This window comes from Stegastes partitus, unplaced genomic scaffold, assembly GCF_000690725.1.
Source record: "Stegastes partitus isolate 25-593 unplaced genomic scaffold, Stegastes_partitus-1.0.2 Scaffold502, whole genome shotgun sequence".
Lineage (NCBI taxonomy): Eukaryota > Metazoa > Chordata > Actinopteri > Pomacentridae > Stegastes > Stegastes partitus.
Genome location: NW_007578233.1, coordinates 373432 through 399467, shown reverse-complemented (window position 1 = coordinate 399467; position 26036 = coordinate 373432). Strand labels below are relative to the sequence as shown.

Genomic DNA, 26036 nt, shown 5'->3' with positions numbered 1-26036 from the left:
TCCATAAAGCATTACATCTGACTGACTGATCTCTGCAGACTCCTGCTGTAGCGGGTTAGCTGGTTAGCTGTTAGCTAGCAGGTCATGTGCCGGTTAGCCTGTGATCAATACAGCTGATCCACTTCACTGTTTGTAACGTGTGACAGACGTTAGCTGCTAATGTGCTGCTGGTGCAACTTGAATGTTTGGTTCTGATGTAACCAGCAGTGTTATGAACTAGTAACTAACACATTAAAAGGCACTTCCAGGCTCTGTTGTTCTGTGAGGGGCATTAAGCTGCCATTGTTTGGGTCTGTTTGCCCCCATAGAGGGTACATATTCTGAGTGATCACGTTATTTTATAATGAAGCATTTCTATCCTGGCTTCAGTGCTTTCTTCTATCCACGGGGCATTAGGGGTCACACAGTGGTCCGATTTAAATTAAAGTAATGTGAATTAGGAGTTAACTAGTATGTTTTTATTAGGGCTTGGCACTGAAAGTAATTATTAGAAATCAAGGAGGCTGATAACTGATATTTGGAGGGATTCTAGGTGTCATAATTTAGCATAAACTTGAGGACAGCTTTCTTGAAATGTCTGTTTACGTTTCACATGTTTAATTAAACTTTATCCAACATTTGTGGTGACTACAGATTGAGAACAGCAGCTGCATCAGAACCAAAGTAATGTGGTTTTAATGATTTCATTTTATCAGGACTCTGTTGTTGTTGTTTTAACTGTACTGATAAAAAGGTGCAAAATATTGGATCTGATAATCGGCCAAACCAGCAATCAATCAAGCCCTAATGTGAATCATATGCTTCAGCCTTTACCAGATTTCTTCCTTCAAGGGGAGATTTTGGAGCAAGCAGTTAGACACCCTATGAGAGAATATATTTAGTTCATCCCTTTAGTAGAGTTCCTGAAACTTAAAGGATAAACACCAAGAAGCATTGAAGCTGCTCTGGCTGCACCTTGTGGTCCAGCACGTTGCTAAAACACTTTATGGTGTTTTGTCCTTTGATTAATCTGTTAATCCATCTGTCTATAGTTTGCCGTGTCAGATATCATTCATAAGTCTCGGATCTTTTTAAAATGTCAGAGTCCAAACAAAAGAAAAGGGCCCAAAACGCAGCTGAAAGGAGGCAAATGGTTATTTATTCCCTTGTGGTTTTGGAAAACACACTATATTAGTTGCTCCCAGTTAGGGGTTGTGGCCCACTAAAAGAGCCATAATATTATAGGAAGGAAAAGGAAAAAACAATCTGAATGTTCTCTAATCTTTCCTTTCAGTCTTGTGATTTAATTAAGGCTTTTTCGTCTCCCAGAAAATCGAGTCAAATACTTGGAGAAGCATCAGTTTTTGGCTGAACAGCTCACATCTCATGTCACATCTTTAAATGCATTTAGAAAAAAAATAAAAAGCTGCAAACTAACAGAAGTAAACCAAATATATGCTGAGTGTAAAAGGTGAAATATTAGATAGAATTACTTAATTTTGTCCATGTATTTAAAAGAAACATTGCTGCTGATGTTAAAGCATTAATAGTGAGGTCATGTGTCATGAACACCAGGAAGGACATTTGAACTTGCTTTGTCCGCTTAATGTAATTTTTTTTTGTGTATGTATGTAATGTGTATGCATAAAAACATGTAAGTGGAAGATATTTTTTTTAAATTAACATTTCTATTAACTTGCTCTCTGTGTAGAGTTTCACCATGAGTGGCCGAAGAAAGAGGGCCCCTCCAGTGAGGGTGGACGAAGATGCCAAGAAGAGGTTGAACTGGAACATGTTGGAGGACCGTAAGCATGAAGCGATCCCAGAAGACGACCAGATGCCGACCTGCTCCATCTTTTCGGTCGATGCTGCTTCCAGCAGCGCCTTCCTCTCCGTTACAGAAGAAGGCGCTTCCAGCAGCGCCTTCCTCTCCGTCGCCGAAGATGTCACAGAGGCCATCAGCAGCCGTTCCGTCCGGTTTTCGGAGGAACTTCCCGGCACATCATCGGACAGCATCTCAGCCTCCACCTCCCTGGCACTCACTGCGTTGCCGGTGTTGAAGCTGGGCCACGTCTGGAAGGCTCTTATCGGGGAGTTCAGCATCCGGCCGGCTTGGCTCCCGCCTGACTGGGAGCAGAAAGCGTTCACACTCCACAGGATGGGCGACCAGCTCTGCCTCAGCTACAGCAGCTGCGATGAGAACTCGGCGCTGCAGTGGAGGCCTGATGAGGACACTTGTACAGCAGAGTACAGCCTCAGGAGGATCCCTCTGGAAGACCTCGACTGGCTGCAGAAGAGGAGGGTGGTGCAGCTCTGCCACCAGGAAAAAGAGGAGTCGGTCAAGGTGGGAAGGTGTTTCTGATGAGATAGAGGGGAAAAGCTGTATTTAACTTAGAGTTAACTGCAAGATTGTTTATGTGTACAAGATGATTTAGTCCATACCACTCAAACATTGAATATCAAGCTTTGATCTAAAGGGGAACATTTAATAATACCGATGTTTAGCCTGTTTGTGACATCCAGGCTTGTTTATCTGGTGTCTAACCAAGTGCAAGCTTTCAATTTTTATGCATTTTTCCAGCATGTTGTGCCTTTATTATTAGAGAACAGAGAGGAAAGAGACGGGATGAAACGCAGCCAGACTAAATTTAAATAAATTTACATTTAAATAAAGCAACATCTGAATTTTCTCAGGCCTGTTAATATTAATAAGAGCTTTGCTTGTATAGAACCTTTTTGAAAACAAAGTTACAAAGTGCTTTACATTAAAAGAAAAGATCAAATTAGACAAATAATGAAAGCTAATTTAAATGAATAAAAAAGATCCCAAACAAGATAATAGTTGAATCAAGTTGACATTTTTTATATTTAAGAGGACAGCTGTTGTGCTTTCCAGTAAAAAGATAGACTGTTGATATGAAAGTGAGTGTAAATATCAGGGTTGAGACCCTTTAGTGGTGTTTATATGATTTTAATACATACTGTGACATATATTATGGAGAATAACTTGACTAATGTAACAATATAGTTATAATTATAATTTAACCTAATTAATACAAACATCATGGCTAAGCCCCTACAGCATCAATAATCAATTATGTAGATTAACCTGAATTCAGAGCTGTTTTGATCTTACAAAAATCAAAATGAAAACCCACCAGATCTATGGATTCTCCTGGTTAATCCTCTGTGTTAAAGTCAGCTGTCGTGGTCTTTGGCTGCAGTAAAAGTCTTTGGCTCACAGTGTAAAAAATTATTTAAGCTCTTGTTTGGCTCCGTTTGGCAGGTGGGGATTTACTTGCTTGAAACTGGGCTCGGGAAGCCGGAGTTCCTCAGCGAAGGAAATGCTCGGCTCAAGAAAGCAAATCAACTCATGCAGAAGATAATGGAGCATTTCTACGATTTTATTATTCCCGGTAGGTGTCTGGTTTTTAACGTCTAACGAAAGCTGTGGTCCAACTTCTGCGAACACAGCTATTGTTGTAAGTGGCTTAAACTAAATATAACCCAGTGTCAAAAAAAGTGATTCCCCTGCTGTGTTTTCCATGTAGAGGTGGTAGAAAATGAGGAGGAGGAGTGTGACACCGACCTGGAGAGGCAAAACGTGGAGGAGCTTTATGATTTCGTGAGACATCTTCACCAGGAGGAGAGCCAGGAGGCGACGTACGACGTTCAGCACAAGGCTCTGATTCCTGTCCTCAGGCGCTATCAGAGCCAGGCGGTCAACTGGATGCTGAGGAGGGAGAAATACAGGAACACCTCCCCTAAAGGTGGGCTCACTGTGTTCAGGACATGTTTATTGTCTTCATATCAACCCTTCTTTACTGAGAATTTTGGTTATAAGTAAGCTGAGACACTACATTCTTCATTCCTGACAGATGCTTTAAAAGTTTTCCAAAAGATTTATGATGTACCCAAGTAATAACTTTCATAATATAATTAAAGCTACAAGTTATAAAAATGATCAAACATCGACTGTTTATTTGCAGAGCAATCGTTGCATTTCCTCTGGAGGGAGTTGGTCACTTTGTGTGGCAAGAAGCTGTTTTACAACCCGTTTACTGGCTGGTAAGAACAAACCTCCTCTCATGTTAAATGGGTCCTTAGAAAGTCCTAATGATCTGAATTTTAAGCCTTAAAATGTCTCGAATATGGTTTTGACAGGTCTTAAAAACGTATCTTTTCTAACTTCTAAATATGTTTTTAGGAACATTTTGTTCATTAATAGTTAAATGGAGCAAACTCTGCTCATGGTGTGGTGTCACTGTGGCATCTCCTCCCATTAAAAAGAGAGCTACTTCTAAAGGTAATACGAGTTTCTGTTAATGTTCCTGTTTTGCATCTACTCTGGGTAAGTGCAAGTTCTCCGAGGTCTGGCTTGATAAAGGACCGTTGAATACTTGATTGAACAAATTGTTCAAGAAATTAGGCTTTAGACTTTAGAGTTGTGTGGGAAGTCAGAAAAAGATATATTTTAGCAGTTAAAAGCGACCAGCAAATAGCTGCTGTTACCCAATATTGGTCTGTGTTCACATTGCAAGTGTCACTAAAGGTCCAGCACCATCACAGTCCACTCTATCAACATTTACTCCTGCAGCTCCAGTGAGCGACCTCCAGACAGCACTTGGATTTACTCCAGATGCTCTGGACTTTATGTACTTTGTTGTTCAAATTTTGGATTGTTAGATACTAAACAAATTTTTTCTTGCCAGCTTGGATGTGAAATTAGTCTCAAATAGGATTCATAAATGTCTTTAGAAGATCTTAGATTCCACTTGTTAAAATCTACACAAACCCCAGTACAATAAAGGTGAACAGAACCAGATTCTTTCAGGAACCATGGTCCTGGTATTCAGAATAATCCACAGCCTCTCTGTCAGCAGGTTTTGTGGAGACGCTACTTCAGTGATTTCATCAAAAACTGTTGTTTTGCGGTTGTGGCAGAAGTTTTAGAGGTTCATATCTTTAAACCACAGAGCTAAAACTGTCTGCAAGATGATTTGCTATTAATGAGAAAATTGTAATTTGGATGATTTTACTCTTTAACCTGCTGTCATCACATCGTTTATTGAATGTATTTTGCATGTTTTTGTTGCATCAGATATGAAACATTTTCACTGATAATTAAAGCTTTTCCATTTGTTTTCTTTTGTCTGTTTCTTTGCAGCTTAATTCGAGAATTTCCACTGGCTGGCATCGAGTGGCCTGGTGGGATCCTGGCTGATGAGATGGGGCTCGGAAAGACGGTGGAAGTTCTGGCTCTGATCCTGTTTCATACCCGTCAGGGCCTCGAGCAGGAGGCCCTCACACTGCCTGTGGTGAGGACCCGTGGGCTGCTGCTGTTAAAAATACTGGATCTAACCTTTTTCTTCCCTTGTGTTCTCTCTCTTTACCATCACTCTCCTCGTGTCAGGGATGAATATTGTATTTTAAAGCACTCTGTACACAAGATATCAGCTAAACCGTGAATTATAACACAGTTCATCTCTTGGTTTTGCAGGGAAAATCTGTGAACTACTTTGTTCCTCCTCCTCCGCTAGAAAGGAAGGTTATCCGCTGCAAGCCTGAAGCTCAGCCTAAAATGAAAATATCCCACCCAAGTATGTGACTCCTTTCAGAAAATCCTCGTCAGTCATTAAAGTTTGATTTAGATTGTTTGATATCGTGTTTGTTTCTCTGCAGCCGTGCGCATCATGCTGCTCACCGCAATAAAGGAGATGCGATCGGGCAAAGGAGCCTCGGTCAACGCTGTCTTCACCTACATCCGAGCCACGTACGGCTACGACCTCCTGAAGAACCGCAACCACATCAAGAAGACGCTGATGAAGCTCATAGACGAAGGCACGGTGGACCGGGTCAAAGGTCGTGGCCTGGCCGGCTCCTTCAAGCTGGGAAAGAACTACAAAGAAACAAAGAAGATGTTAGCGGCAGCTTCCAAGTCTGTAAGAAGAAAGAGCTTCTAGTGTCAATGTCTAATGCTACAAATACGACTGTGTTGTGTTGTCTAAGTTTGGTCTGAATTTCTCTTTGCTAGAACTCCAAAAGCACAGAGAGCACGCCCAGGAAAATGTTTCAGAGACGAGCAAAGGAGAAGGCGGAAGCAGCTCTGCAAAACTCCCTCTCTGAAGATCAGAGAGATGTGAGCTCGCCTACATCTGACTGTCCTGTAGCCGAGGAGACAAAGAAGGAATGGGATGAAAGTCTGAAAGCAGATCAGTCGGAAGAAACGCTGGATACTTCCACAGCATCCTTACAGGATAAAAGTGAGTCGGATACACAGGAAACAGGCAGAGTGGATGATCTACCTGACAAAAGGGGAGCAGCTTCGCACCTCGAGGAGCCCGAAACCCCCACCAGAGCGTCCCTCTTTCCCTTCAACACCCCCGACTACCGATTCGAGTGCATCTGCGGCGAGCTGGGCATCGTTGACTACAAGGCTCGCGTCCAGTGTATGAACTGTCAGCTGTGGCAGCACGCGGACTGTGTGAACTATAAGGAGGAGAGTCTCGAAACTACACCTTTCTACTGCCCTCACTGCCTGGTCGCCATGAAACCAGTGTCCACCGGTGCCACCCTCATCATCTCCCCGAGCTCCATCTGCCACCAGTGGGTGGAGGAGATCAACCGGCACATCAGGTCCTCCTCCCTACGAGTGCTGGTGAGAGAGTTCATGTATATAATAATCCATCCATCCATTATCTATACACCGCTTAATCCTCACTAGGGTCATGGGGGGGCTGGAGTCTATCCCAGCCGACTTAGGGCGAAGGCAGGAGACACCCTGGACAGGTCACCAGTCTATCACAGGGCTACACTTAGAGACAGACATATATAATAATAAGAAACTTTATTGTTATGGCAACTTCCAAAACTGGAGTTACAAAGTGCTTTACAAAACAATAAAGTACTCAAAAAAAACAACAGTGCAACCTTAAAAAGACCAATAAATAGCATCAGAAAAGGAATAAAAAGTGGGTTTTAAAAGCTTTTTAAACAGATAGACAGTATAGCAGTGTGGCATATATTATTATTTTAGGAATCCACACGTCTGAAATGTTGGCATATCTGGACGCAGGGACGCCATATGATTAGTCTGCTGCACTACAAAACATTGTAAAGAACTTTATAAAGAGGCTATCGTTTGCATTTTGGAGTTTTTCCTTGTCTTATCTAGTTATAGCTTTTCGTGCATGTAAAGGTTCAGCAGATTTTAAAAGCCTAATGTTTGCAGCAGATGGAGTTATTAGCCACGTTTCCATGTACTCAAATTTGAGTCTAGCACTTGCTAATAGTCAAAAACAAAGAAAATGTGAATTAGTCTAGCTTCTATAAGTGAGGTGTCATCAGAAGGTGGCGATGTAGCCTACATTACACATGACTGTAATAAACAGAGTAGAAGAAGCTGGAAACAAAACCGATTGTTTCGTCGTCCCTGTAACACTTGAGGAAGAAGAAACAACCAGATCATTGGCCACCTATGATGTCAGCTAGAATCGGACAAGTTTCATGCTGTCAAAGGCAACAAGACAAGTAGACACAGCTGATCAGCCATATGAATTAAACCATCGCTATTTAGAAGTTGGGTGTTTTAATCTCGAATAAAGCACATGAACCCTTTCGAAAAAGTCAAAAACACAACTTTTTTGCAAAATTTGACGATTCTCTCAGATAGAAAACGCTGCTCTAAAACGGCCTGAAACACCTTATCTAAGGTTAAAGCTTTTCTTTCGTTTGTTATCCACGTCACCATTTAACATATTTGCAGTAGTTTGGGAGACCCTGAAGCAAAGAATGAGCAGCTTCCTTACAGTTTGCCATTATTTCCTCATTAGGGTCCTTAAAGAGGGAAAAAGGAGCTACAGTAGAACAGAAGGTATGAAGAGGTGCTACAGCAATGTACAGGATGAAAAATAACATGTTTTTTGGACATTAAAACATGCCAACATGTTCTAATAAACCTGAAAAATAAAATTAGAAACCTGTAAATATGCTCATCTAGAGTTCACGTTTGTGAAATTAGCATCCACATGGGTGGCCTGCTACAAATAAACAGTGTGTAAAGAAAACTGAAATGTACCAAGTTAACGGAGTCATAATCTTGACCATCCATCCACTAATCCTCACGAGTTTTGCAGGGGGGCTGGAGTCTATCCCAGCTGACTTAGGGTGAAGGCAGGGGACACCCTGGACAGGTCACCAGTCTATCACAGGGCCACACTTAGAGACAGACAACCAAGCACACTCACATTCACACCTACGGACAATTTAGAATCACCAATTAACCTCAACATGTATTTGGACTGTGTGGGAGGAACCCGGAGAGAACCCATGCTGCACGGGGAGAACATGCAAACTCCACACAGAAAGATCCCGGTGCCCCCACCGGGACGTGAACCGGCGACCTTCTTGCTGCGAGGCAACAGTGCTAACCACTGAGCCACCTTGCAGCACAATTATGACCAGTGTGTTTATATTGCTAAGCAATACGTGCACCACATTAAAAGATAACACTACTCATTTGCAACCCTTTATCTCAAGTGTTACATGACTGAGGCAGATAAGTGTGCCCTTGTGTTATCCGCTGCAGAAGATGTGTTTATGTTCCATTTTCTTGCTGCTTTTAAGACAGATTAAATTCTGTGTATTTAAGTTAAACCAAGTGTTATTTAGCAATTTAAATCTAAAGCTATAAATGTTCCTTCCCATGTATTATCATTCCCACTGAAGAAGTCTCTGTGTGCAAAATGACTTTCATTTATCAATGTTTAATGCATGCACACATTCATCTTTGTTTACCCTCATTTCATTGCACACACTGAGAAAACGCTTTGTCTCGTTTCCTCTCAGGTTTATCAGGGTGTGAAGAAGCATGGATTCATCCAGCCGCATATGCTGGCTGAGCAGGACGTAGTCATCACCACCTACGACGTGCTGCGATCGGAGCTCAACTACGTGGACATTCCCCACAGCAACAGCAAAGACGGACGCCGCTTCCGCAACCAGAAGCGCTACATGGCCGTGCCGAGTCCTCTGGTGGCCGTGGAGTGGTGGCGCATCTGTCTGGACGAGGCTCAGATGGTCGAATGTCCCACTGCCAAGGTGAGTCGAGGGAGTCCAGTTCACACGTTGTAATCTGGGATGTTTCTTTCTTCACGGTGTTCAGTTTTGTTTTGGTAATTTAAAGCATTTGCCGGATGTTTTCCTGTCAGGCTGCAGAAATGGCTCTGCGTCTCGCATCCGTCAACCGCTGGTGCGTCAGTGGAACTCCGGTCCAACGAGGCTTAGAAGGTAACCTCAAGTAAATCTTTGTATGGAAAAAACAAACTAATATAATCGGGCAGGATATGAGTAATGAGAGTGCCTGGGTTTTCTACAGTTCTATTATTGATGAGAAACCTCTATCCTAAACTGATTTTGTTCACTGCACAGATCTGTATGGCCTCGTACTTTTCCTGGGAGTTGACCCATACTGGGTCAAACACTGGTGGGACCAGTTGCTTTATCGCCCGTATCGCCGTGGAAACACAGAACCTCTGTACAATGTCATCGCTCAGTTATTATGGCGATCTGCTAAAAAAGACGTCATTGATCAGGTAGTGTGTTGAACAATCTTTAAACGCAGAAAAGGAAGTTTTTCTTTCTTTTTTTAATACAATTTCTGCCCTGAAGAAGACCTCCAGAAAGGCTGTTAATTATTAAATGTTAATTAATATTTTTCCGAGCTCTGCCTGAGAGTGCATGAAGAATGTTTTGTTTTTTCTGATCTTCTTTTTTGTTGTGCAAGGCTTTTTGTGTTACAGTTTATTGTATGGAAGTGCTGATTGGTTGATTCGAGAGCACCTTAAAGTTTCTACAGTACTCATTTCTCTTCTTAATCTTTTACCATCATTTGATTTTAGAAAAACTAAACAAAAAAGTCAAGATCCAGAACTTTTTTTTTAACTCTCTGAACCTTGAGCAGCTTCTGGATCTATTTTGCTGCGGTCACATTTTACTCACTTAGAGCTCGTTTTTCATTGGATGCACTGTTGAAACAGCACAACCATGAAGTAGAGAAAACTCAAATTACTTTTGTGCAGTATAATGAAGTTATAATGCCATAAATCATGTGCAAGATTTTTCCACGTGCCTACAGCTGTTACTAATACGATAATAAAAGTTGGCTCAACATATTATATTTTACCACTTAATACTTGTCTTATGTCTGCTATGTGTAAACACAGCCTGCAGTTCAGCCCAAAAGTCTATTAATTATTGTTATGCGACTGTTGGCCACAGCTGAGTCGCTTAATGACTTCCTGGTTGCATTGACGAGCACAGAATTTTATTTTATTTTTATTTTTTTAACAGAATCTGGTCAGAATAAATCATTTGTTTTTGGTGGAGACATATAGAAAAAAAAAGAGATTTTGATTAAGTATCCCAAATTTAAGCTTAGATCTGGTTTTGTTTTCCAACCAAATGTCAGATTATTAGTTCAAGCATCATCAGAGGCGTGAAGATCTGACAATTCTGTCTCTTTTTGCTGGTTACTGGTTCTGATGTATGCTTTAATTTTTTTAATTTTTGAAAAGACGACATGCCTTTCAAAGCTGCCAGCAGGATTTTTGGATTATAACAAGATATGATAATAGATTTCAGAGACTTTAGCTACAGAGCATTTGATGGTGTTGGTCCCCCTTTTTCGGTTTCTCCAGATTCAGATCCCCCCTCAGACCGAGGAGGTGCACTGGCTGCACTTCTCCCCTGTCGAGGGCCACTTCTACCACCGCCAGCACGAGGTCTGCTCCCAGGACGCTCTGGTCAAACTCAGGAAGATCTCCGACTGGAGCCTGAAACTCGGCAGCCTCGACCGCCGCACCGTCAACACCATCCTGTGCCCGCTGCTGAGGCTGCGCCAGGCCTGCTGCCATCCACAGGCCGTGAGGGGCGAGTTCCTGCCTCTGCAGAAAAGGTAGATGACACTTAGTGTGTGTGAGACGAGAGGTCAATTTTTTTTTAAAGAGCAGCTGCAGCAGTTAATTAACCATCTAGCCGGGCTAAATAGGGTATCACAGCATTAGGAGCGCTGATAGACCCCCGCAACCTTTTCGTCAGCTATACAGCCGTGTTTACTTAAAGCTGACCCATTCTGTGTCATTTGGAGGATCTGTTAAGTGGCTCTGTCTGTCCGCAGCACCATGACGATGGAGGAGCTGCTCAAGTCCCTGCAGAAGAAATGTCGAGTGGAGTGTGAAGAAGCTCACAGACAATTGGTTTGCGCCCTCAATGGTCTGGCTGGAATCCACATCATCAGAGGTATAAAACCCCACTTTCTGCTCTTGTGCTGGGTTTCCCATGGGAATCGATTCAAACAAAACACAAGCCGCCATCTCATCTTTGTGTCTCCCAACACTTTTTTGTGCCGAGATGTTTTGTTGTAAGCAAGGCGATACGTATATCGTCGCCATACTGGGGCGGTTTGTATGGATTTTCTCATTAACTCTGCGAGCGACGGTCACGCTGAGTGTCGCTGACCTTTTGTTTTGCCATCTGCAGATGAGTTTGTAGAAGCGGCGGAGATGTATAGAGAAGTGCTTCGTTCATCAGAGGAGCACAAAGGGAGACTGAAAACAGACTCATTACAGGTATACGGCCTCATCCTATTCATGCGTCTTCTTTTAACTCAGTCGCTATTAACATATGAAGGGTTTCACCTCGAATAAAACATGTAAATAAAAACACTTCATAAGACAGAAGCTACATTTATGTTCCTGTCTGTAAGCATGGATATATGTTTGACTAGTTCACAGTTCTGATAACTTTTGTCTTTTCTGACCACTGTGGCAAAACAGAGGCTTCATGCGACCCACAACTTAATGGAGCTGCTGAGCGCAAAGCATCCTGGGATTCCCCCGACCCTGAGAGATGACCGACTAAGTGAAGAGGTAATTTGCAAATCTTTTCTTGCACACTTATACCAATAAGTAATTTAAAATATTTTATTTTGGGAACAATTCCTGATTTGTATTCGTTGAGATTCGCCTCTGCAGCTTTGCCTTCTTGGTCCGTGTCTCTGCAGGCTGAGCAGCTGCGACAGCACTACATGACCAAATACGACTCCGAGGTGGCCGACGCCCACCAGGCCCTGCAGCCGGTGCTACAGAACATCAAAGAGCTGAAGCGAAAAGTGAGAACGCCTTCACTTTCTGGGAAATTGTGCTATATTTAGCGACACATAATCTGCCAAAGAGTATTTACGGTATACAGTGCTTTATATATGTTGGGCAAAGTCAGAGTTTGTAGAACACAACTATTGGTGATAATTACCTTTTAATAATCAACCATAAACCTGTAGTTAATTAATGTAATTAATTAGAAATGTATTGCAATTATGACTTACTTTTTCTCTGTACATAATTGAACTCAAACATTTTTAGAGAAAAATCTAAACAAAAAGTGACTTCCAACAAAACAGAGGGCTGCAGTAAACAACAGAACAGGGAATTGGAGCAAGGGATTAGTAAAGTTTCACACTCCAATTAAAAAGAGCACATTTAAATTAATTATTTGATCATATCTAACAAAAAAAAGCTTCAAAATATTTTCCTAAGATCCCAGTTTTAAGCTCTTTAAAATGAGACAGTCTAATTTACATAGATATCAGGACAGATGCATGAATTATCTTGATATTAGAAATTTTGAGGCATGAATCACACAGTGCTAAAAGGGGTTAATTATGAGTTTGTTAATTGTTTTAGAGGCTTCTCATCTGAACTGTCTTGTTCTTAGAAATAGCCTAATATGTGCTATGTTGTCCTTTATACTTGAGCAGTGAGAAAATGTTCATTTTGGGATTTTCCGTATCATTTATGTTGAATATTCCTTGTTGTGTGTTATCAAACTGCAAGCCATCAGTTGCAATGAGCTGCAACAACTAATTCCTTTTTATCTGTAATTATTCTATGTATGTTGATTAATCCGTTTTTGTTTTTTTGGCAAAATGCTAAATTAGAAGCTAGAGAATACTAAAAATTGGCCAACAGGTCTGTGTTTGGATTAATGATTTGGGGTAAAGCGCTAAATGTGTTCGCTAATGTTTCAATTCAGTGCGAATGTTTGTTCACGCATACGCTTGACTTGATTAAATACAAAAAACATGCTTAACTTTCGTCGTTCAGGTGAAGCTGAACTCTCCCTGGTGGCTGGACGTCCTTCAGAGGGCGATCCGATGCTCCACCGACGACGACCTGGTGTCCCGAGTCAAGAACGAGCTGACGTCCAGCTACAAACAACAAGCCCACAAGCTCTCCATGGCAGACAAGTAAACCACTTCTACAACATGTGAGGACAGTTAATAGTTATCCTGAAACCAGCATGCTAAAAAACAAGCTGGCACTCCTGTCCTGCAGGTTCAGAGATGCCTGTGGTCTCCAGTTTATTCTCACCACACAAATGCAAGATCTGATGAAATCCCAAAAGACGGTGCAAGACGCGGTGAAGAGTCTGGAGGGTCCGGCTTCGAAAAAGGTTATCGACGAGGCCACAGTTTGTCACCTCAGACCCATGCGACTGCCACTCAACAAGTAAGTCAATCTGTGGCTGCATTTTAAGAATCTTAAGCCTGCTTTTTAACTCTTACAGGAAATCCTGTTTATGACTAACGACCTGCTTCTCTCTTGCTTTACTTTAGTTGTGTGTTTTGCAAAGCTGATGAACTTTTCACGGATTACGAGTCAAAGCTGTTTTCTCACACGTGAGTAGAGCACCGTTTTCAGATCGAACGAGTCGCTTGACCGCACAGCGTTGATTGATCTGTGAGATGTCTTTTACAGGGTGAAGGGTCAGACAGCCATCTTTGAGGAAATGATCGAAGACGAAGAGGGCCTGGTGGACGACCGTCTGCCCACCACCAGCAGAGGTCTGTGGGCGGCCAGCGAGACCGAACGCACCCTGAAGGCCATCTTGTCTTTTGCCAAAGTGAAACGCATGGACCCGGAGCTGGTGGAGGAGGGAAACACTTTTATGGAGCTGTTTGAGAACTGGAAGAAGGAGTACAAGGTTTGAATGTGCACTTATAAATGACATACTGGCAGTTTTTAGGGCCGAAACCAACAAGAGACTCTTCTATGATTGAACATTTTAAGGCAATATGTTGAAGGAAGTTGTCAAATTTGAGTAGAATTGCTATTAACATCCTAATTTTGTATAATTTCATTGATATTTAGGCAAAATAGTTTGACGCAGCCTTAAAACATCCCTGTTTTGGTCTTCAAAATAAATAAAAATATCAGCATATTCCTCTAATTTTACAATCTTGAGGTGAATATGTTTCCCATTGCTCAGATAGATTGCGGTGAAAGCTGCCTCTCTCTCTCCTCAGGTGCTGCATGAGTACTGGATGGTGCTGCGTAACCACGTGTCGGCCATCGACGAGCTGGGAATGGCCACTGAGAGGCTACGTGTGCGTCTGCCCGACGAGCCGAAGCCCAAACTGCTGCACATCATAGAGCCACATGAGGCGAGTGTTGAAACAGATGTATGATTACAGCTTGCTTATGCCAGGCTTGTAAAAGATGCTTCACACAAGCCTTGAAAACAGGAATAATCTGTCATTACTGCTGTTAAATCATCAGATGCTTTACTTATTGAATTTCCACTAATAACTCTTGATTTTGCAGTCAGTTTACTTTAAGGACTGTTTTCATGCTACAGTTTGCTCCTTTAGCCAACATTATCTGTTTCCATGAATAAAAAATGTCTTCTGTTGATTGTTTCACAGTGAGCTGCAGTAGTATTTAAGCAGTGAAAGTATATCTTTTTAAACTTTAGGAACTAGTATGAGCATATATGGGTCATTCCATCTCTAATCATTAAATTATTAGACCAATTTCTGCTGGACCATCTCAAAATATGGATATTTATGAAGATATTTGTGTAGTTTCATTCTGATATATCAAATACTTTAAAATATCACTAGTTGACTTCTGCATTATCTTTTTTTGTTGTTAATGTGAGCTCAGAGATGGGACTTTTCATGATGGCTTCAGTTTTTTTTTTCTATTTTAACTCATTCATAATCAGAGAAAAAAAAAGACTAATATTGTAGAATCTGAATTAATGACATGCAATGAAATGACACTGGAAATTTCAGGTTTTTATCTTTAATAGTTCTAAAGATATCATGATTTAAACAGCTTCTAATTTTATTGTGAGAAAAAAAATCAGCTGAAAGTGGGTCAACAGGCAATTTAAAATGTATATATCTCGGAAAGTATTTCATAATTATAGCTAAAATTTCACAGCTACCATTTTAAATGTCCATAGATCATGATTTTTAAAAAAAAGTTTCAAGCAAGGTAAAGATGGTCGAGCAGAAGATGATTAGAAATGGAGTAACTTAGGTGTAAATCAGCTGAATGTGTTCCACAGACTTCATTATAAAAAAAAAAAAAAGGAATTAAAGGCATTAATGCAGCCTCTGACCCAGTATTTGTTGCTATTGTTTTGTTACTGAAAGCTTCCAGGGATGTGATATTCTGCTCTAACTATTTTATTGCATTCCTGACCTCTGCCCTCCGTTGTTTCGCTCGCAGGTGGACCAGAACAGAGTGAAGCTCTTGAACGACCAGGCGGTGGCGAAGTCTCAGCTCCAGAAGAAGCTCGGCCAGTTTCTGTATCTCACAAATCTGGAGAAGGTAATTTTATACTTGACAGTAACTGCAGAGTATCTAACGTCTCCTGAGCTCATTATCTCAAACGGTGCGGTGGGATTTCACTCCAACTAACATACATTTCTTGTTTAAGTCCCAGGACAAGGCCACTGGAGGGCTGAACCCAGAGCCGTGTCCCATCTGTGCCCGGCCTCTGGGGCAGGAGGTGAGTGAGGGGAGATTTCAAACGGCTCACAGGTTGGATTTGTGTCAGAACATCTCTTAACTATTTAGAAACACCAGATGAGCTTCAACTTGAAAATTTAAGTCTGCTATTAAACAAAATGTGCCTGCTAGTCAGAGTACAGGGAAGCAAAACACCTCATCTTCTGTCCCATCAACACTGAGTGTAATTACATCTGGACTGAAGGTTTCCTGTATTTAACATTTAGTATTTGGTTGATACTGAGTGTAACATCAGTCAGAAACATTTCTTTGATGATTGCAATGTGTCTGACTTTCCCTTGTTGGGGGAATTTTGAAACATGTCTGTGTAACTTTTAAATTATAACTAATTATCAGATTACAGTAAAAAAAAAAAAAAGAAAAAAGAAAAGAAAAGTAAAAGTTACAGGAATTAATTGAGTAATGCACTATAACAAACAACAAAGAACGCTTTCCGATAACTATTTTCCAGTAACTTCTCGTCCTCTCTTCCTTTTCCTAGTGGGCAGTGCTGACTTGCGGCCACTGCTTCTGCAACGAGTGCATAGCGATCATAGTGGAGCAGTACAGCGTGGGCTCGAGGCGGCGCGCCATCAAATGTGCCATTTGCAGACAAACTACGTCCCACACCGAAATCTCCTACGTGTTCACCACCCAGTCGTCCAGCCAGGACCAAGACATACCCGTCAAGGTCAGTCAGCAACACCAGAATACTGAATGCAGATCCAGATTTTTTTTTTTTTTAGGATGACATTAGGAACTTAAGACAGCCTCGATAACTTTCCTCCTCCTGCGTTCTTCAGGGAAGCCACTCCACCAAAGTGGAGGCAGTTGTGAGAACGCTGAAGAAGATCCAAGTGACCGACCCGGGGGCCAAGTGTCTCGTCTTCTCCACGGTAACCGTAAACTCCCTCTGCTCTGTGGGTGATTTATTTTGGTGATATCGAGTTTGGATCTGACCTAGTTTGCTTCTTTTCCTCGTCTGCACAGTGGCAAAGTGTTCTGGACATCATCGCCAAGGCTTTGTTCGACAATAACATGGAGTTTTCTCAGATCAATGGGATTCACAAATTCCAGGTTTGAATTCTTCTTGTTGCTATTTATACATTATCAGCGTTATTCTAACTTTTAACTACACAGATACTGTTTTACTGTCAAAACATGTACAATTTTACCATGTAAAGACAGTTCAAATAGTTGCTTGCAAGTTTTCTCTTAAAACTTATCTAAAGACTTTTTTTTCTTTCCTACTAAGATGACAGTAACGTACAAATTCTCCATCTGCACAGCAGTTTTCCAACTTACAGCAACACCTCATTTCTATCGCTTTATTTCTACAGTAAATATCTGTTTGACCTGAAAACAAATCAGTGCGAGCAGATTATCCCCAAAATGTAATTTTCATCCAGCTTTTCTAAAAAAAATTCACAGAAATCCATTTCTACCATTGTGAGATACCATCCTGATAAACAAAAAATGTATTTAAGATTATAAATAATTTGTCCAGCGTTACAATTGGGCACCATGAAACAAGCATGTCTGTTTCTGCATGACCATTATGAAGCTGCTAAATACAGATCTAACAATTTAAATATCGAGTGTTGATTTGAAATTGAAAAAAACAAAAATTTTGCTTTGGAACATGGTTTTTATACCATATGAAACCTCACTTGTCTTGTACATAAACAAGGCATCAGTTGTTCCAGATGTGACTCTCATTTCTGCACTATTGACTGGTTTTTCCAGGAGAATCTGTGTTCCTTCAAATACGAAGAGAAGATCAACATCCTCCTCCTCCCTCTCCACACCGGCTCCAATGGGCTGAACATCATCGAAGCGACGCACGTGCTGCTGGTTGAGCCGATCCTAAACCCGGCTCACGAGCTCCAGGCGATCGGCAGAGTGCACCGGATCGGCCAGACCAAGTAAGAAGCTCGGAGTGAAGTTTCAACGGAACATTTGCAGCAGTTTAGATGCGCTGAAGATGCAATTTTCATGTAGAACAAGTAGAATCTCTGCATTTAAGATTTTTTTTAAACATTCTACAATTCTACAGTTTCATTTAGCAGACGCTTTTATCCAAAGCAACGTACATCTGAGAGCAGATACAACACAAACAAGGATCTAGTCAGGAGAGAACAATCTAGATAAGTGCTACAAAACAAGTTCAAGTGTGACAGGGCGTTGATGCCAATAGCAGACTGTGTGGGAGGCAATAAGAATTTATGTTTGTTTGTTTGTAAACATGCACCATCAATAATTTTAAAGCAGCAGTTTCTTCTTTTATATATACACACATGTTTATGTATTCATATACGAGCAGTTTTCTTTTTGCATGTTCTCTTAGCTTCATATTTAAGTGTTCAAGAGACTTTTTCACTACAACAACAAATGATGGTTGAACTTGTTTCTTTTGGTGACATATTCTTAGTCGTTTCTTTAATGTAATCATTTGACCTTCAGTTTTTATATAGAATTGTATGTAGAGTAGTTTATAAGCAAATTATAATTTTTGTCAACATTGTAACATAAATTATATGTAAATAGTCTATGTGCAGTATGACAGTAAATCAGAAGTCTTGTTGATTGGACCAAACAAGCAATTTGTTGATGACTTTGGACTCAAAGAGATTCAGCATAAACTTCATTCAGTGCCGCACACTTTGGAACAACTTTGGCTCAACTTTAGGTGGTTGAATTCTAATTTTAGTTTAATTTAAAATAGTTTATAACATGTTGTCATCCAAACATAGCCTCAGATTTAAAAAGCACAGAAAAGCATGCTGACAATTTAAGGGGAGGAAAGAAATCCTTTAAAGTACTTAATGTATGGATCAAAATTTTATTTATATTGTCAGTTTTATTTTTCTATTGTCTGTCTGCACATATATTTTACTGCCAATCTGTGAACATGTGCAGCATTCGGGTTATTTTTTAAACGTTCTACATAAGTAAGTTAGATTTGATGTGAGAGCTGTAGTGCATGAGGAAAACCGTGAAAAGGTTACAAATGTACGGAGGCCGAGAGTGGTCATGGCCGCACAATTTTTTAAATGGCATTTTCTCGAGATAACGAGATAATTACCCCGTTATCTGGAGAAAACAGGGCTGTTTTCTCAAGATAATTATCCCTGGATACTGATGCCTGTGTTTATAAAGAAACGAGTGACGCTCTGGAGTGCAGCAGTGACTTTGCTAAGAACGGACGGAAAATGTCAGATCGAGGATCATCATGAGATGATGGATTTAACACAAACATCAATTATCTCGTTATCTCGAGAAAACAAAGTTGGTTTTCTCAAAATAAATTATCCCGTTTTCATGAGAAAACGATTCTTGTTATCCCGAGATAACGAGAAAATTAACTTGTTATCTCGAGAAAACAGCGAAGAAAGAACAGTAGCGGAAAACGACCACTCTCGGCTTCCGTACAAATGAATCAAGCCAAATGTTATAATATCTTGTTAAGCAGCAAACAAAAAAAGCCTCAATTTTTTCTACAAATTTAAACCAATAAGCGATCGATTGCACATTCACCACCTTTTGTTTCCTCCGTCCACCAGGCCCACATTTGTGCACAGATTCCTCATCAAATCCACTATTGAAGAGAGAATGCAAGCAATGCTGAAGACAGCAGAGAAAAGGTGAGACCTAACTGTAACGCTGGCTTTTTTGTATTTAAAGATAAATTCAGAGCGTTGGAGGTGACTGTAATCTCAAATCTCCTAATTCTAGTCACACCAGCACGGCCATGAAGCACTCGGAGGCTGCCGTCCTGACAGTCGCTGACCTGGCCGATCTGTTTACTGAAGACACCGAACCTCTGGAGTGAATCCGAACACAGAGCTGCACGTGGACGACCACCGACGGAATAAAAAAACAGGCGACGAGAGCTCACTCTTTACACAGCGGATGATCAAAGTACTCTGATTTTGCACATTCCACTTTTTATATAAACGTCCTGAAGCTAAGAAATGCATTTCCAAAAAAATAAAAGAGATTTTAGCAAATCACTGACATTTGTTTCTTGGAATTTGAACTCTTTTTGGAGCAGTTGTACTTGAGTCACTTGTTTTCATCGTCGTATCTTCATAATTTCAGGTGTTTGATTGTAACATTTGACTAGCCTGTACAGAATTGTTGTGTCGATCTGATGTAATTATATGCATTTATATACAGTTTCTCTGTATGGATAGACATGAAAATGGATCACACTGAGGTATTCTCTCAACATTCAGGAAATAAAAAAAGTCTGTCAATGCTAGCACCTCTTCCTGTCTGCTCTTTTTGTCCGGTGATTTTATTGTGGTTCACTTCTGTGCAGTAAAAAATGGGAGCAGGAAGGAAGCCACCGATCTAGACTCACTTTAACTCCTTTACAGAGAGAAACTGTAGAAGGGTTTTCTTCGAGCGGACAATCTTCTTTTTAAGCCGTTTTTACTGTCAAATCGATGCCAGACAGTTGGGTGGAACAACGATCCACGTCTTATTTGCAAGACAAAAAAAAAAAAAAAGCAGGAGATTCTCTGTCTTGGAAACTAAAATCTTGTAAATTAAACTCATAAAAGTTGGGAAATGTGAAGAAGTCTTCTGCCTCCTTGCAGCAGAGAGTACATCTGTTTTCTTTTATTAGCACTTACAAATTATCTACAAGTCTATCAGTTCTGTGGCTGTCTTATTAAATGTTCCTTTTTGTTTTGGGATGAAAATAATCTTTCCTGTCTTTTACGGCCTGCTCCACCACACACATGCACTCACCAGTCCTCGGCATTGTCACTGAATTGCCCTTGACTCGTAATGAGTTTCTTTTCACCTGACTGACTGGGATTCCCGCACCAGTAAAGATTTTAAAATGTCCACACAAAAGACGTAGACAACAAAGAGGGCCAGCCCCGTGCTGCTGCTGCTGCTGCTGCTGCTCCTCTTTACATGGTTACCAGACTCCCTGTAGTAAGCAACAGTTGTAAGATGTTTACTAAGAGGACGTGGCTGCAGTAGGCGGCGACATACGTGTTACCTTGGACTCCCCTCGGTTCTCCCTATTCATGTGCGGAATCTCATTGTTGGTGGGGACATCATTCAAGCTGGTGTTTTAAGGCCGGAGGGAGGCTCCCAGTTCATTAGAGGTTGTGTTTCGAGGGCTGGAGCAAGAGAGCGACACTACGTCTTCTGGTGACAGCGAGTCTGCGCTGAAAAGAAGATTCACAAGGTAGCAGGGAAAAGGCCAAAAAGGCAGCGGAGTGGCTGAGCTGAGAGAAACCCTCTTTGGAGTCTTTTTTGGAAGATGGCACCTGCCAGTTTGGTTTTTGCCTGGTTACTGTTCACCGCGAGGATGGTCAGCTCGACAGTGTATCTGCAGCCGGAGGAGGAGGGTGAGCGAAACACACCTCGCATCCCAGCAGACCTCTGGGGAGGAGATGTCAAGGGTCAAACAAAGCGCTGATTTCAAGTCATTTCTCATACTGATTTACATCAGGTTAACACGGGGGGTTTCTGGCTGCAACTGCTTTGTAAAGCTCAAACAAAAAAAGGAAATATTTCATTTTTAAAGTTCGTAATTTAGGTGACCTGGGAGGGTAGTTTGTCGTTAGACATTCAGCAGAAGGGGAAGCCATATTCAGATCGAAAATACTAAAAGTCTTTTTGCATGTGCAGAATTATAACGAGGAAAATATTGATGCATAAAAATGTAAGCAGCATTTAAATCCTAATTATTTGCACATTTTTGGATTCTTTAATCTCTATTTTTTTGCATTTAAAAGCTTAACTTTTTCACTAAACTTAAGCAAAAAAAATTAATTGTAGCATTTTTCTTTGAAATGTGACGCAGCAGAAGCTTAAAATCAAAGAAAATGTTAATATTATGGGGCTCAGTTATATTCCACCACTGATATTTAGTTATTAGTGGTCACATTTTGCATGTTTGGATTGTCTAAAAGGTTTGAATATGTGATAACACACAAAGTAAATGGTATTTTGTATGTATATATGAGTATAAAGGTGATTTTTAAATATAAATCTCCAGCACATGATCAGAAAAAAATATTTTTGTTCTAAGTTTTGCTCTGTTTTTAATTTCTCCACTAGAACTCAATGAAACTGTCATTTGCACCAACGACCACATGGAAGTAATCATCCCGAGCGCTTTTTTCCTCAACAAAGTGCCTCCAGTTTATGTAAGTCAGCAAAACTCAACACTAATTTCCTCTCAAATTAACTTAGCTATTGATGTTAGCAAAGCAAATGATTTGTGGTGGTAATTCTGCTTAATATTTGTCCTGATTTATTGTGAGGTTTTTTTGTGTTTAGGTTTGGGATTTGCATTTAAATGATCCCGACTGCCGCGGCGTTGAGGTCGGGGACGACTACGTATTCAGCATAAAGACAAACCTCTCAGACTGTGGGACTGTAATGGTACGACCCATCTTTTTCCCTAATTATTTGCTTTAAAGCCTTAAGATTTCTCCGTCAGGTCAGAAACTGCAGGAGTCCAACTAATCAAATGTTGCACGTGAACTCGGACATTTAGAACAGCTTCTCACAAAGGAAGAAGACATCAGCTGGAACCAAAATGAAGACAAACTATTCTTGTATCTCCCTTTATCGACAACATAAAATCCCCATAATAATAAATTATCCATTTTACTACTTCTGCGGTTGTTGTGGGAACTTTTCTCACCTAACTCGGATCTTTTCAGCTCCAAGAAGAAGCTACTAGTGGCCTGTTTATTGGTCTTTACATAAGAGTATAAATACAGCACCTTTTTTTTCCCCCCTGCAGTGACGTAAATGTGAGGCTCTACTATGTAATCAGCTCATAGCAAGTATAATAAGACAGACAGAGAAAGGCCAATACTCTGAGCCCAGACTGAAGAGAAAAGAAGCGGGGGGGAAGTGGCATTTATGTCAAGAAAGAAGGGCAGCGTTGTTCCTTTTCCCTCTATACCAGCTCAGAGCATTATTCAAAGCAGGAAAGGGAGCCCTGAAAGGCCCAGTAGTTCTAAATTATCAGGATTTACATGGAAATGATGATTATTTGTTGAGGTTCACTGACTAGAAAGGCCATAAATCACCATCCTCTCAAGGATTCAAACCTGGGCGTGCTTTAAAATCCCTTCTTCAGCACATAAGTGTCCTTGAACGGCTCGTTTGGAATGTATTAAGGTTTTTCTTTTTTTTCTTGTAAAGCGAGCAAAAGGTTAAGAAAATCTCCCAGCGCTGCTGCACCTCAGCATTTTACAAGCTTTTTGCACAGCAGCTGGGGGAAGCAACGGCAGCTCCGGATTAAGATGGCTGTTGCTAAAGGGGAAGAATGCCGTAGCTGTCAATCTCATCTTCACCTTGACCGAGGAACCTTTTAAAAAGCCGTCCGTCGCTGGAAGACGTGACTGAGTTGTTGGGTTTAAAGGTCAGACACTTTCATTCGAAGCTGACAGCGTCCTCGCTCGTGTTTCAGCGACGGACGCGGGGCCTTCGTATTACCAGGCTCCCGCTGCGAGATCTGTCAGCGTAGTCGGGGAAGGGAGCCGTGTGTTTACCAAGAAGCAGTAAAAGATTGTTCAACTGTAGCAGCTCGGCGCAATCCATCCTGCGCTGTGACCACAGAGGCCGTCATCCATCTGAGCTCAGCAGGGGCCCAGGAGAACCGGCTTTTCTCTGGTCCCATTTTTTTTTAACGGTTTCATCTGCGTCAGTGGAAAAGAATATTAAAGTGAATCAGTAGCCTTTACAGCAAGTGAAAGGAGGTTCCTTCACCTCAGGGACATACGCCTGTACCTGTGCAGGCACTTAGAGGATGATCATTTTGCCCTTTTTACCACAATGAGATGTAGAACTATACTGCTAATGTCGTTTTTTAACTCTTAAAAACCTGCAATACGGCTACAATAAGTGCTTTACAAAACATAAAAGTACTCAAAACATTAGATAAAACAGTAAAAGAAATGAAAAACCAAACAGTGTCACTGATGTTGCACCTTATGGGGTCAGTATTGTGACATGCAGCAGTTTAATATAGTGAAATAAATCTGCTGTTTGTCCAGCCTTTAAAAGACAGGAGAAATTGATTTATTTGTAAGATGCATGGAAGAAAAAATGAATCCACCTATTTCTATATCCTCGAATGCCAAAGTGAGGATTGGATTCTCATCTTGCGTCATAGGACGTGAAGGATTTTGGATTGTTGGCTCGACATAATAAGGAATTCTAAGACTTCAGGATAGTGTGATGGACATTTTTATAATGCTTTCACTGTGATCGACGTTGCACATTGTAGGGTCAGACTTGTGACATGCAGCAGTTTAATATAGTTAAATATGTCATCAGTTTCTCAAGCCTCTGCAAGACAGGAGAAGTGAATTTTAAAGTTGGCAAAACAAAAATTTAACTGCTATTATTTCAACCAAAATTTCTAAATATTTCCTATTTCCATATTCTCAAATGTTAGGATTGGCTTCTTGTCTTACGTAAGAGGAAATAACACATTTTAGACTGTTGGCTGGAAAGACTTTAAAGACTCCAAGATATTATAATGGGTATTTATTTATTTATTACCCATTTTCTGATATTCTGTGGATCAAATCTCATGTTTCAGTTTCATGGAGCAGTTAAATCTACAATCTTGAAAACATTTTGTAGACCAAACATCCACAGCCCTGAAATGCAGTTAAAATGTATTGAACTAGATTTGTTTAACAAGAAAATAATCTAAATATGAATTTAGAACTAAAATAATCTCATGTTTCAGCCTCAAAATGTAGGTAAATTCTATTTCCTGCACAGTTTAAGAGGAGATTCTTATTTAGGAGGGTCCACTGCTGCTTATTGGACCACAAATATGTAGTTTGATTTTAATAAAGGCTGCACAATACACTAACAGCAGATATTCTGTCGTGTCATAGCAGGAAAAGCACAGGTGTATCAATGATGGCTGCACTCCACTTCGGGGAGTTTTTGTTTTTGTGCGTGCTGGTTTACTGTCATGGCTTACTGGGACACTTTAAAGGAACTGGGCAACATTATTTACACGAGTGGGACACAACGACCTCAGGACGTTCACGTTCTAATGGCTTTTTGTTGCTCTTAATGATCTCAATATTTCACATTTATTCCCCTTTTTTAAAAACTGATCTTACACCATTTTTATTATGTTATACAGTTTGATTTTACTAGTTTTATCCTGTCTTAATGTTTTGCACCAAAAGTTGTAAAAAAAAAAAAAAAAAAAAAAGAAAGAAAAAAAAAGAAAGATAAATGACAAATAAATCTGCAACTAGTTTGGCATTTTTTAAAATCAAAATTCCTAAACATTACATATTTCCAGCTTCTCAAATGATTGTCTTATGTAATTGTGGACTGATGGCTACACAAACGAGGGAATTGAAAGATCCCAGGATATTGTGACAGTTTTCTGGTATTTTGTAGACCACACAATTAAGTTTTCACCCTGTCATGTAGGTAAAATAAGCTTCCTGCTCAGCTAAATAAGTTAGTAATTCCCCTCCACTGTCATCCCAACTGGTGGAGGCAGATGGCCGCCCTCCCTGTGCCTGGTTCTGACGATGGTTTCTATCTGTCAAAGGGAGTTTTTTTTTTTCTTCACACTATCTCCAAAGAGCTGCTCAAAGGGGGAACATTAAGATTTATTGGGTTTCCTTCTTTAATATAATCTTTTAAGATGTTGTCTTTACCTTATAAAGTGACTGAATTTAACTAAAGTTACTTTAATTTAGTAATAATAATAATAAACTTTATTTATATAGCACTTTTCAAAACAGGGTTACAAAGTGCTGTACAGACTCAAAGAGAAGTAAGAACAACATCAAAAGAAGTAAAAGGCAAAAGATACATAAATAAATAAATAAAAATGGTGAAGGTGAAACACATAAAGCATGAAAGACAATTAAACAATATAAAAATATAAAGAAAAATAAAACCCAGTAAAAGAAGACAATAAAGGAATAAAACAGTCAGAAGATAAAATGTACTGCCCTTAATACTGCCATCAAACGGAGTAAACGTCCACTCATAAAACAACTCCTGTTGGAAGGAGGTGATCCAGAGTTAAGTTAAGTTAAAGGTAAGCGTGGATCAGGATCAACAGAATTTTTGCATTTAATGACATTAGACCTGTTGTTGATAGTCCCTCTTTCACTATTCAGCTGAATTTAGTTTTATGTATGCAGTGCCAGTTCACAGGGG

The 26036-nt window shown here is 40.5% G+C and overlaps 1 protein-coding gene across 1 annotated transcript in view; it reads left to right on the top strand.

Annotated features, from left to right (window-relative positions):
- shprh (SNF2 histone linker PHD RING helicase) overlaps positions 1-20100 on the top strand; it is a 20596-nt gene extending 496 nt beyond the window's left edge. Inside the window, exons 2-30 of the mRNA XM_008287476.1 lie at positions 1691-2323; positions 3266-3395; positions 3531-3749; positions 3969-4047; positions 5147-5297; positions 5480-5579; positions 5662-5921; positions 6014-6637; positions 8827-9078; positions 9189-9267; positions 9409-9572; positions 10677-10933; positions 11156-11277; positions 11518-11606; positions 11814-11906; positions 12041-12148; positions 13140-13282; positions 13371-13544; positions 13652-13714; positions 13794-14019; positions 14342-14479; positions 15555-15656; positions 15766-15837; positions 16339-16527; positions 16640-16732; positions 16827-16913; positions 17583-17761; positions 19400-19480; positions 19572-20100. Coding sequence (XP_008285698.1) covers positions 1700-2323; positions 3266-3395; positions 3531-3749; positions 3969-4047; positions 5147-5297; positions 5480-5579; positions 5662-5921; positions 6014-6637; positions 8827-9078; positions 9189-9267; positions 9409-9572; positions 10677-10933; positions 11156-11277; positions 11518-11606; positions 11814-11906; positions 12041-12148; positions 13140-13282; positions 13371-13544; positions 13652-13714; positions 13794-14019; positions 14342-14479; positions 15555-15656; positions 15766-15837; positions 16339-16527; positions 16640-16732; positions 16827-16913; positions 17583-17761; positions 19400-19480; positions 19572-19668 — 4995 coding nt within the window. The 5' untranslated portion in view covers positions 1691-1699 and the 3' untranslated portion in view covers positions 19669-20100. The remainder of the gene's footprint in view (positions 1-1690; positions 2324-3265; positions 3396-3530; positions 3750-3968; positions 4048-5146; positions 5298-5479; positions 5580-5661; positions 5922-6013; positions 6638-8826; positions 9079-9188; positions 9268-9408; positions 9573-10676; positions 10934-11155; positions 11278-11517; positions 11607-11813; positions 11907-12040; positions 12149-13139; positions 13283-13370; positions 13545-13651; positions 13715-13793; positions 14020-14341; positions 14480-15554; positions 15657-15765; positions 15838-16338; positions 16528-16639; positions 16733-16826; positions 16914-17582; positions 17762-19399; positions 19481-19571) is intronic.
- Positions 20101-26036: the final 5936 nt, after the last annotated feature.